This window comes from Camelus dromedarius, unplaced genomic scaffold, assembly GCF_036321535.1.
Source record: "Camelus dromedarius isolate mCamDro1 unplaced genomic scaffold, mCamDro1.pat HAP1_SCAFFOLD_171, whole genome shotgun sequence".
Taxonomy (NCBI): domain Eukaryota; kingdom Metazoa; phylum Chordata; class Mammalia; order Artiodactyla; family Camelidae; genus Camelus; species Camelus dromedarius.
In genome coordinates, this window is record NW_026989751.1 from 10,604 (window position 1) to 22,487 (window position 11,884).

The 11,884-nt window shown below is 49.6% G+C and overlaps 1 protein-coding gene across 11 annotated transcripts; it reads right to left on the reverse strand.

Annotated features, from left to right (window-relative positions):
- Positions 1 to 848: 848 nt before the first annotated feature.
- On the reverse strand, positions 849 to 8,312 carry LOC135320520 (GDP-fucose protein O-fucosyltransferase 2-like). 11 transcript variants are annotated; one of them, XM_064483660.1, is made up of 5 exons: positions 8,125 to 8,307; positions 6,501 to 6,737; positions 4,276 to 4,377; positions 3,254 to 3,383; positions 849 to 2,345 (listed from the first exon to the last, which is right to left on the reverse strand). In XM_064483660.1, the coding sequence occupies exons 1-3, from the start codon at positions 8,234 to 8,236 to the stop codon at positions 4,370 to 4,372; spliced, it is 357 nt and encodes a 118-aa protein (XP_064339730.1). In that variant the 5' UTR covers positions 8,237 to 8,307; the 3' UTR covers positions 849 to 2,345; positions 3,254 to 3,383; positions 4,276 to 4,369. The 11 variants fall into 11 exon arrangements, with proteins under 11 accessions (XP_064339730.1, XP_064339729.1, XP_064339728.1 ...); XM_064483659.1 differs by having other exon boundaries at positions 4,211 to 4,377; XM_064483658.1 differs by lacking the exon at positions 4,276 to 4,377 and having other exon boundaries at positions 3,254 to 3,311; positions 8,131 to 8,312.
- Between the last annotated feature and the right edge of the window lie 3,572 nt (positions 8,313 to 11,884).

An 11,884-nucleotide genomic window follows, 5' to 3' on the forward strand; every position in this document is an offset into this window, starting at 1 on the left:
CCCCAGGGGATCAGGTCTGAAGCCTGGCACTCAGACACGAGGATGACAGCTGGAGAGACAGGAATCCACTCCTGCTGTGGCTTCTGCTGAGGCTCGATGTGGCCATACAAATGGATCCCACAGGCCCTGACTTCACTTGACTCGCTGCAGGGATGCTCCCACACTGCCCCGTTCCCCCCCAGAGACAGAGGGCTTTCTGCTTGTTCCCGAAGGCCCCACCCCCGAGGGGGCACTGGGTCCAGTGGAGCGTCCAGCCTGGTTCCCCGCCAGCCCTTAGGGCTTTGGTGGGGCCTGGAACATCAACTACCCTCCCCTTAGGGGCCCGTTTGTCCTTTCCAGCCAACAGACCTAGGTCATAAGCACTTTAACTCACCTGAGGGTGTTTTCCTCACTTCAGGGGCAGTGAGGACGGGGCTTCTTCACACTCCAAGTGCCCCAGGTCTGGATGCAGACAGTCTGGCTCTCCCCCAAGTCCTGCAGTTCTGGGCCACACCTGCTGCTGGTCACAGTCTGTGCTGTGTTCTCTTCCAGGACAAGGGGTGCACTCTGACCCCCGCCCCGCCCCCACCAGCGGTGGCAGAGGCGGCGGACAGGCAGGTGAGCTGGGGCCTGAGACCGTGCCCGCAGGTCAGTGCCCCAGAGGCCGCTGGTGACTAGAGGGGCCACGGGGCAGAAGGCAGCATGGGATGGGAGGAGGAGGAAGGTTCAGGATAAGGAGATGAAAGGGGGAACGGACAGCACTGTGAGGGCCTCGGCCATGAAAGGGAAGAGAAATCACAGTGACAGCTGGAGCGGTGTCGGCGTTAAAAGCTGCGGGCTGTTTTTTTTAATTTTATTAATTACCAATATATATTGACAGATTTCTTATTTTATTAAAGATTATGTTCCATGTCATATAACAGGATAGAGTATGTTATTATTTATTAAATAATACATAATAGAAGATATACTAGCATATTATCTTCTGTTTATTTATTAGCAGATAGTATATAATACATATGTAGGTGTTTATACACATAATATATAATTCATGCATCTATATAATATATAACCCATAACAAATAATGTAAGATTATGATTAATATATAATATAACAAGATTACATAACAATAATGATGTAATATTACCCATTGTATGTCTTGGTTCATGACACATTCTCATCTTAGGTGCCTGTCAGAGGTATTTATGTATTAAAATTAATATTATAAGACACAGTTATGAACCTATCACCCAGCATCATAACAGGAATATTGACAGTGACATACTGTGTCCTCTTTCCCTATCCTGCTCTTGGCCTTTTCTCACAGGAAGTAACCAGCATCCTGAATCCTGGCTTACCCTTGCCTTGTGTTACTTTCACACACACAACATTTAAGATCAGTTAAAACAAATGAACTGCAGGTACATGCAATGAAGTGGATGAATCACACACTCCATGTTAAATTGAAAAAGTAACCCCTAGAAGGTAGCCGATAGTGTGCTATGCTTTTAACTGTGTATATATATGTCAACTAAACTCACTGAATTAAGAACAACTACAGCTAGAGTCCAGGTGGGAGAGGGACAGATAAAAGGTGAGGTGAGCAGGTTTGCTGCAGGTGAGCCAGTTCCTTTCCAGTGACATGTCATTCTCTCTGAAGCAGGAGGCAAGGCCATCTGCTGGGAGTCAGGGAAGAGACAGAGGGAAGGTTAGAGGTGTGCAGAGAGCAGAGAATGTTGACACCACTGAGTGATAAGTGGGGAAATGTGCTCACTAGAGAAATCCTGGAGGATTGCCTGGCAGCGGCAACATGGTGGGCATTGATTTGTAGTCTTGGAAATCTGTGCTGGGAGAGCCTGCTGCCTGCAGGCTCAGAACAAGTAGAGCTGGGTGAACCGAGATGGAAGTCGGCCTGGTGAGGAACTGAAAAGGTCAAGGCTCAAGGGGGTTTTGTCTGTCATAAAGAGAGTGCTGACTGTGGATGCAGAGCTGGAAGGTGGGGAAGTGGAAGTAAGAGGAACGTGGACAGGCAGGAAAGCAGAGGAGTCAGCGCATGATGCCCCAGTGAGGGTGAAGGAGGGCCAGGGAGGCTGGTGGAGAAGAAGCTGGACGGCTAGAGGTGGGCACTTAAAGGAGAGAGGCTGGACCTTGGGTGGAGACACGCCCGGGTATGAGCCCGGGGGTAGGGTGAATGGGGGGTGGCTGGCTCAGGCTGACAGAGAAGAAGACCCTACAATGACCATACTGGGTGGTGGAAGGAGAATGAGCTTTGACGTCTTGATGGTAGGAGGCGAGGCAATACAGAGCTGGTGGTCCAGGTGCTCCTGACTGAGGCAGATGAGCAGGGAGGCCAGGGTGGCAGGCACTGCTAGGAAAGGATCTGGGTTTTCCATGTGCTCCCACGAGGGGAGGAGCAATCATCTGAAGGTGGAAAGTGAGCACAAGGAGGCCAACCCAGGCTCCTGATCAAACGGGGGTTGTGAAGGTGCAAAGCGTCAACTCCAGTGATGGTGGCCCAGGAAGCAGGGACCACGGGTGAAGTGAGGGGGCACTCAGAGAAGAGAGGGAGAAGAGTCTTCTGGGTGTAGGGGGAAGAGAGGCCCCAGGACAAAGGAGCACAGAGGCACAGTGATGAGGATGGACTGGCTCTATGGTGACACTGCAGGGATGGCTGGATCTTTGTCCTGAGGGCTTAGGTTGGGGGGACTACTGGCCTCATGAGGATCCCCCTCTCAGCAGCCTGGACAGAGGCTCTCGCTCCTGAGAGCTGTGTGGCCACCACTGTTCCCGGAGGGGCTCTGCCTCCATCTTCTCTTATCAGACTTTCCTGCCCAGCCCCCGACCGCCAGCGAGGGAGCCTGGGCCTCGCAGCTGTTTGCCGTGGAGGGACACAGGCTCCTCGGAGGAGCAGGCGGATCTTACTTTGCTCCGTAACCCAGGGCCTAGCAAAGCGCCAGCCCATGTGTGGGCCATGTAGGGGCTCGGATACTTACTATACTAACTCAAAGCAGTAGAATTGCAGAGCTGGAGGAAGTGACCACTGAGCTCACAGAGTTCACTGCCCACACCCCCACTCTACAGATGAGGAATCAGAGACCAAGCAGTGAAGCAGCCTTGGCCAAGGTCACGCTGCTCGTAAATGCTGGCCTGTGTCGGGCATGCCAAGTGATGAGCTGCAGTGAAGGGGCTGAGAGGGGTCTCTGGTTCCAGAGAGCTCGGGTTCAAGTCCCAGCTCTGCCATTTATTAGCCGTGTGACTAATGAATGTCCTTACCTTTAAAGTGGAACTCATAGTGGTGCCAACTCATTGGGTTGTCATGAACACAGCGTTCCTGGAACAGCAGGACAGAGTTCTGTAAGGGTTTGCTGTTGCTTTGGTTATGATTATTATCACCAAGTGAACCCTGAAATGAAGAACAAAGGCAGCAAGAATTTTTATTTTAAAGGAGTTTCAAATCCTCTGATGAATGCTTCATTTCATCTATTCAAGTTTTCATTTGACCCTTATTAACAACTACACAATGGATGACTTTTGAGGCAATCTTGCTTCATGTCTTTAATTCTCACTAACGACACAGGCTATTTAACAGGCAGCAGTTTCTTTTCCAGGAAGAGGGACAAAAAGTTAAAAATGACTCAGTGCCTCTCGGTCCCCAGTGAGTTGGTTGTGACCTGTCAACCCAGCTTTGGGGAAGTGCCTGCTCCCCCTGGGCCCACTGAGCTGCCCCGCAGCCTCCAAGGGGTGCCGTACCCCCACACGAATCCAGTCTCTTGGTTCCTATCTTTGCTTCAGATCCCTCAAGGACTGCCCATGCCCCAGGGCCCCATCTGCCCCACCAGCCTTGGCTGCTGGACTCCAGGACACCATCCTGGGTCTCAACCATCCCCTGTTCCTATGACCGCCCCACTACTCTACATTTTGTCCTTCAAGTGTGGGCTTCTGTGGCTCGCCACACAGCAGGGGTCTCCCCGTCCTCCACCTTGGGTAACTGCATCGTCCTGCACGGTGCCTAGGGAACCCGTGTGGAGGCAGGAAGAATACAGAACAACAGGTGCTCAGAGGGGCTGCCTTTCCCACTGCAGGGGCCCTAGAGAGCTTTCTCCCAGCTGGTTATTCACAGGCGCTGAAGCTGTGGAATCTCGATCTCACCAATTTAAAGGGCATCATCACTAATTACAAAAGCAATCATTTCTTCAGTAGCAAAAGGAGAAAAGACTTTGTGTTCCCCACCTCCAACTGTTTTCCTCCACCTTCAGATGTTTCTCATCTCTGGGCAAGGGTAGAATGCAACTCACAGAATATTATTTTTCAATGTCTTTTCCCACTCTGAAGATTGCTTTCCCAGAACCGATGAAGGCTAGAATGGTTTAGCTTCCCTGGACTGAGGATTCAGAGGCCTGGGGGGAAGGGGGGAGGGGGAGGTGAGATAACTCAGCAATATTGAACCTAACAGAGACATTAAAAAGTTCTATTCTAAACAGAAAGGAAGCAGGATGCTATAGAAACAGGAAAACCATAGTTGGAAATGCAATAACGAGTTGCAAGAGAATAAACATAAAGATGTAAAAATGAAAAAGGACATCAAAATAAAAAGAGTTGGGAATGGGAGAGGGGAGCAAGAAAATGTAGATTTTTTTCTTTCTTTTTTTTCTTCGTTATTCTTAGGATGTGTTGGAGCCTACGTGATTATCAGTCTAAAGGAAATAGATATAGTAATGGGCTGATATATTTGAAGAATAAGGTAACCACAAATCAAAAGCATACATTAGAGTCGCAAAAAAACCAAAAAGAAACAAACTCAAAATGGCTTAAAGACTTAAATATTACACACGACACTATAAACTTCTCACAAGAAAACATAGGCAAAACATTATTTGACATACATCTCAGCAATGTTTTCGTAGGGCAATCTAAGTAACCCAAGCAACAGAAATAAAAGCCAAAATAAATAAATGAGACCTAATTAAACTTATAAACTTTTGCACAGCAATAGAAACCATAAGTAAAACTAAAAGACAACCTATGGAATGGGAGAAAATATTTGCAAAAGATGAGACTGACCATGGCTTAATTTCTAGACTATATAAATAGTCCATACAACTTAATAAGAAAAAAATAAACAACCAAATCCAAAAATGGGCAGAACAACTAAACAAGCAATTCTCCAATGAAGACACACAGATGGCCAATAGGCATATAAAAAATGCTTAATATCGTTCAATTATCAGAGAAATGCAACTCAAAACTACAATGTTATCATCTCACACCAGTCAGAATGGCCATCATTCAAAAGTCCACAAACCATAAATGCCGGAGAGGCTGTGGAGGAAAGGAAACCCTCCTACATTGTTGGTGGGAATGTAGTTTGTTGCAGCCACTGTGGAAAACAGTATGGAGATTCCTCAAAAGACAAAAAAAAAAAAAAAAAAAAAAGGCTTATTACCTAATCCAGCAATCCCACTCCTGGGCATATAACCAGAGGGAACCTTCATTCCAAAAGATATCTGCACCCCAATTTTCACAGGAGCACTCTTTACAATGGCCAAGACATAGAAGCAACCTAAACATTCACTGACAGATGACTGGATAAAGATGCGGTATTTAGATATAACAGTCATAACAAAGAAGGAAATAAGGCCATTTACAGCAACATGGATGGAACTGGAGATTATCTCACTAAGTGAAATAAGTTAGACAAAGACAAGTATCATATGATATCATTTATATGTGGAATTTTTAAAAAAATGATACAAATGGACTTATCTATAAAACAAAAAACAGACTCACAGACTTATAAAACAAACTTAGGAGTTTGGGATTAACAGATACAAATTACTATATGTAAAACAGACAAACGACAAGGATTCACTGTAGAACACAGGGAAGAATATTCAGTATCTTGCAACCTATAATGGAAAAGAACCTGAAAAAGAATAGACTATGTATATGTACAACTGAATCACTATGCTGCATACCTGAAACTAACAAAACAGCTGTATAACTGAAACTAACAAAACATTGTAAATCAAACACATTTCAATTTAAAAAAAATTGATAAGCTCTAAATACCTTTATTCAAAGAAAATCTTGAACTCTTCCCTCTTACAAAATTTAAAATGGGTAGCTTGAGCAGGACCAAATTATACTGGATGGGCAGTTACATATCTTCTCCAGCACGTGGCCCATGCTACACACACATCGTGTTTTCCTACAGGTAAGAACAGCCCTGACTGCACAGCGAGCGACTCTTTCTGGGACAAGGGCCTCTGTGGCAGTGGCCTCCTTGTCACCGCTGCATCTCACCAGGAGGCCAGGGTTTTCAGAGGGGAGGGGACATAGAGCTCATACACTTCAAATTGACTTCCCGAAAAAACTATGGAAAAACCAAATTCACCTGCAGTGTAGGAAACATGAGCAGGGCCCCTAAGCAGACCGACAAGCCCAAAGTAAGATGGCCCGATGTTCAGATCGGAACCAGAACAAAGACCACCTGGCCCCAGTTAAATGACCACCACCTCACCTGCAACGAACTGCTCGTACTCAATGTCAGGGATGTTTCTGTTGAGACTTGGGAGGTCAAAGGAGTCGGACCAGGGATCGGGGCTCTGCCAGTGGTAGAGGTGGCCCCAAGGGAATAGCACCAGTACCGGCTCCTCCATCTTCAGCAGGGTCTTCAGGAGGAAGGCAATGTGGATGCAGACGTTCCTAAGGAGGTTGAAGCCCTCTGGAGGGTTGAAGTCACACAGAAGGTACCTGGCTGGGAGCAAAGGAGAGCGGGTCTTCAGGGCCAGGCCTCTGCACAGGAATCCCGGCTTAGATAGAACAGATACAACGGGAATCCCTGCACAGCCCATGGCCTAGACTCCAGACACATTCAGCAGCTTCTGGTTTGTAAAGTGGAGGCACTGCCCACCCATCTCCATGTGGCCAATTACTTCAAGTCCGGGAGCAGTTGCGGAAGACATCTTGGCATCCGTCTAACACCACTAAGCACCCGACTAGCATCTGAGCACCCGTTCTCCAGGGGCTCTCAAACTTCTTGTTCTACAGAACCCTATACACTCTTAACAATTACTGAGAACTCCAAAAGGCTGCTATTTATGTGAGTTTAATCTATCACTATTTCCTGTGTTAGAAGTTAAATAAGAAGTTAGAGAAAGTGTATGAATTCACTTAAAAATATTAACAATCTACTGTATGTTACCATTAATACTCTTAAACAAAATATATTTCTATTTTTCAAAAGAAAAATCATTAGTGAGAAGAATAGCAGTGATTTTAATTTCTGCAAATCTCTTTTGGACTGGTGAGAGCTGAATTCTCCTATCTGCCTCTGCATTCCCTGTTTTGTGATATCGCAGGCCAGGTTTTCCCTGGAAAACCCCGCAGGAACTCGGGAGAGCAAGAGTGTGCAAAAGGCAGGTGACATCCCGGCGTTTCTATGAAAATGGTCTTGCACCTCAGGGGCCTTGGATACACTTTGATAACTGTTGCCCTATCCAAGGCGAGACTCTTCTACACAAGAGCCAGGCAAGGGTCCTGGATTCTGTAATGAGTTACCGCCAAAACACCCCTCCCTTCTCTGTGTGTTTCTCACAAGCTCCATTACTGCAGATGAGGATGTAATCCTCAACTGGGGCCTCTAATCCCAGAAGACTGCTAACTTCAAGAGGGAGGGTCCCATCTACCATCCCTACACCCCGCATAGTTTATTTTGAGTCAAGCCCTAGATAACTGCTTATCGGCACTGACCCTTGTGTCTTTTTTCCTGAGGTTGACTGAAGGAACCAACATCTGGATGGAACTGAAATTTCCCTGCAGATAAACAAGGCTGATAAGCCACCCCATTCCAACATCTGATTCTGGGGCTCTTCAAAACCCGGGTAAGGCCCCGCTTCATCTAAGATGGGTCCTCCGCCTGCCCTTCCCGGGGGGGTTCTGGGAGGCCGCGGCCACCAAGGGCGACCCAGACTCGCGGCCCCAGCCCCATTGCCTGAGGGGGAGGAAAGCTTGAGGCTGTGCCCAAGCCCTGCCCCGCCCCGCCCCAACACGCTCCCCGGCACCACAGCCCTCCCCGGCCACCGCCCCAACCCCGATCCCACCCCGGTTCATGTCCGCCGGCCCCGCCGACGGCGCGGACGTACGTTTACCGTCTGTGGGACGCCGCCCCAGACAGGATGTCGGCCGCCGACTGACCAGGCCAGAACTAGTCGCCCGGCCGAGCAAGCCGCCATCCCCAGCAGCAAGCACCGCCATGGTCCCGGGCAGCTGCACACTTCCGGAGCCCGCTACCCGCCCCAGAAGCGCACGCCGGCCCGCGCAGAGCGTGGCGCCTGTAACCATGGCAACTCCGCGGGACCCTCCCCTAGCGCTTGCGTCTTGCGTCCTCCCGAGTCTAGTTGTGCGAGGGCAGAACTTGCAGAGCCAATGGGAGCCAGGGCGCAGCCAGGACGGGGGTGGGGGGAGGCTTATGGGACAGCTGGGCGGGGCCGGGGAGGGCAGGGCCGCCCGGAAGTCCTGACCTGCAGGTGGCGCCGGCCGGAGGCTGGGGCGTTGCTGCCACCAGTGGGCGGGGCAGCGGGGCAGCGGGGCGGGGGCACCCTCACCTGTCCGTGTGTGGGGATCAGCCTGGGCTCCGTGGCCTCCGCTTGCACCGGACGTGGACCCAGGCTACCGGTGGGCAAGATAGAGGACTGAGCCCAGGCACGCACGGCTGGCCAGGTAGGGCACCTGAAGTGCAGATCCGCCAGGCCCGCTGCCGGCCTTGAATACGCGCTGCTAGGCAGTTTCCAAGAAGACGGGATCTGTCATAAGAGGGGAGGTAGGGCTTGGGTACCAGATGTCGGGTTGGGTGCAGTCTCACAGGAGAGCCACGGTGAGAGGGCGCAGAGCGGCCCCTGTGTTGGCGGGGCTAAGAGTTTGGGGTATAGGGTCGGGGTGGTGTGTGCCTTTCTCCGTGGTCTCCTCACTCCAGAGCAAGGGGCTCTGCTTCCCCCCTCCCCTCACTGCACTCCCTGCCTTCCCCAGCACCACCTGGGGTGTGGTCATGTCGAGGCAGGGAAGGCCCAGGGAAGGGGCTCATTCAGGGGCAGGGGCCACTCTGCAGGGATGCTGGACCTGACAGCAATGCAGTGCTTCGGAACTCCCCTGGGCTGGGTTTCTAACCAGTGGGATGGAAGGGCCTTTCCTTCCTGGGGTGCATTTGGGGGAACTAGATACGTCATGAATGTCAGCCCTGAAAATGGAGGCTGTGCTACATCCATTCTTGGAAAGAAAAATCAGGCCCTTCCAGCCCAGGTGACTCAGAAAGTCAGTCAGCAATGTTCGGGGTCCCCAGTTTAGGCTTTCAAATAGAGCTGAGCGGCTCAGGAGGCCAGATCCCTGTCCGTGGCTCCAGGAGTAGGCTTTCTGCTGGGGGACAGGATCCTCACAAACACCTGTGTCTTTGTGGGTCACTCCCCTCTGACAAGCTGGGAGGCAGGGTGCAGTTGTGGGAAATCGTGTTTCCATGAGGAGAGGGCCACCAAGTGGTGGGGGCACAGGAGACAGTGAGAAAGAGTCCCGCAGCCTTTCTGGAATCAAAAAACTGGCAAATGTGAAAAAGTGCATAATTTGTTTTATTGAACAGGCTGCTTATGTACGTTTGGAGGGCCAGGTTCAAGGACTCTGCATCCCTCCAGGACAATAGCCTCAAGAGAAGAACAGACAGAGCAGGAAGAGATGTGGGGTTTCTCCCAGGAATGAGGCAGAACAGGGATTTCTGCAGATTTGCAAGGAGACCCCGACCGCTGAGCACCGGGTTACAACCCCACGTGACCCTTGTCGTGTTTGGCTTGGGCTCTGGGTCTGGCCTGATCATGTATTCTTCCAGCTGAGTTCCAGAAATTCAGAGGGTAGACTTAGAGAGGCTGCGTTTGGAACCCGGTGTGGAGACGGAGGGTCCTTTATCCTGAGTCCCCTCAGCCTAATCACTGTAGCTGAGTTCCAACACCACCCAGGCCCCCAGGGTGGCCGTGGAGGGAGAGCAAGCCTGGCAGGTGACCCAGGGGTCCCACTGCTGTGCCCCTCCCTTATCTTTGTTCCCTTTCACCCCGGAAGGTGTGATTGTCTCATGTCATGGTGACAAGCCATCTCTCTTCTCTGTCAGGTGGGATCCCCACCCCCGCTCAGCCTTCTTTCTGCATGGATGCTGAAGGACCAGGCTCACTTGAAGTTCTGAGTTTGAGCAGTAAGGTGGAAACAAAGAAACCAATGGAAACAAAGAAACAAGTCATTGTGGCAAAGCTCCCCACCACAGAGAAGCTGCCCTGAGTGGAAGGGAGGGTGTGGGCATGCCCATTTGTTTCGTGTCTCCCAGTGCTCTTCGCTTTCTTATTGCAGACCTGCATGGTTACAACAAAATGATCTGCAAAACTGAAAATATTTACTCTCTGGCTTTTACAGAAAAGGCTGACCAGCCTCTGGTTCCCGTACCGGTCAACTGATTGGAGTACCTTTCCAGTTTGGAAACATCTGGGCAGGCCCAGGTTTGCAAAATTCTTTAAGAGTAGTTATGGAGTTTTGCTTCTAAACATTTTTATGGCTCTATACTTCTGAGCTGAGGTTGTGCTGTGTAATTCTGAGCCGGGATTTTCTCAAACTGTTTCTTATTTCTTATACCGGACACCCCTAAATTCCAAGGGGAATGGGATGTTAAGGAAGCCATGGAGTTTAGGAAAAAGATACAGATTTCATTTCCATTTAAGCATCGATGTATCTCCATCCTAGGCAGTATCGGTTCTGTGGTATTGATAGGGGAACTAAATAGCAACCAAATTTATAGAAAATAGTGGGTCATTGGGTACACAAGTTCTTCTTTTCAACATTTTTGTAGTGTTTGCAGTTTAAGATGACCGTTCCTGAGAAACAGGCAGCCTCTTAGAATGAAATAGCATTTTCCCTGAACCATACTCAATTTTTATTTCGTAGACAGCAGGAAGGGCAATCACACATCCAACACTTGGGGACCTCAAAGATAAAACGTAACTTTCTGGGAGCACACTCCCCCCGTCTCCCTCTGCTCTTTTCACTGTCCCATTGTCCCTGAAGGCTCTTTTGTATCTTCTGCTCATGACTCCAGTAACTCTTCCTTCTCGTCCCTCAGCTGGTAAGTTTACTTTTCTACTTTGACCAAGCAAACTGAAGCCAACAGAAGAGAACTTTCACCAGCAACTCCCAGCACATCCGCTCGCCTTCTGATGTCTGTGACCTCACTCTCGCTGCCCCACCTCTTATTACAGGTGACATCGAAAGCCAGATCATCCAAAAGTCACCAGGGGGCCCATCCATACAATCTTCTCCGGGCTGTCACTCCCACATCCATCCTCTCTGTCACTACCTCATCTATTTTGTTCTCCTGCTAGTTGGCTCCTATCAGTATATAAAAGTCCATCCTCTTAAAAGAAACAAACAGCACTCCTTGACTCTAATTGGCCCCCACCAATTGCCACCCCATGTCTTTGCAGCAAATCTTTAATGAGTCGTTTAAACTCACTGTCTGCATATTCTCTTGAGCCATTCCCTTTGGCACCCACTCTGGCTTTCCCCCTGATCCCTCGCTCTATGGAAACTGCTCTGTCAAGGCCATCAGTGACCCCACGTTGCTAAATATAGTGGTCAGTTTTTAGTCTTCATCATGCGTGGCCCTTTGGCAGCATTTGACCCAGCTCTTCCATTTCTCCTCCCCCGTGTTCCTGCTTCACTTGGCCTCCAGCCCATCGCTCTGCTTTCGATCCACTGGCTGGTCTTTTGCCAACGTCTCCTCTTTTTTCCAAATATTTACTGCGAATGTGCCTCGGAGTTGGGTCCTGGGTCTCTCCTCTATCTCACTGCTATACTTTTGGTGGAAGCAACCAGACTTGGAAA

Excerpts from the sequence above, each read along its gene's own strand:
- LOC135320520 (XM_064483652.1), bottom strand. The coding sequence starts at position 8,236 with ATGGCGGTGCTTGCTGCTGGGGATGGCGGCTTGCTCGGCCGGGCGACT. Across the intron at positions 6,738-8,124 it reads GCGTCCCACAGACGGTAAAC|CCAGGTACCTTCTGTGTGAC; the intron begins GTACGTCCGCGC and ends CTTTGCTCCCAG.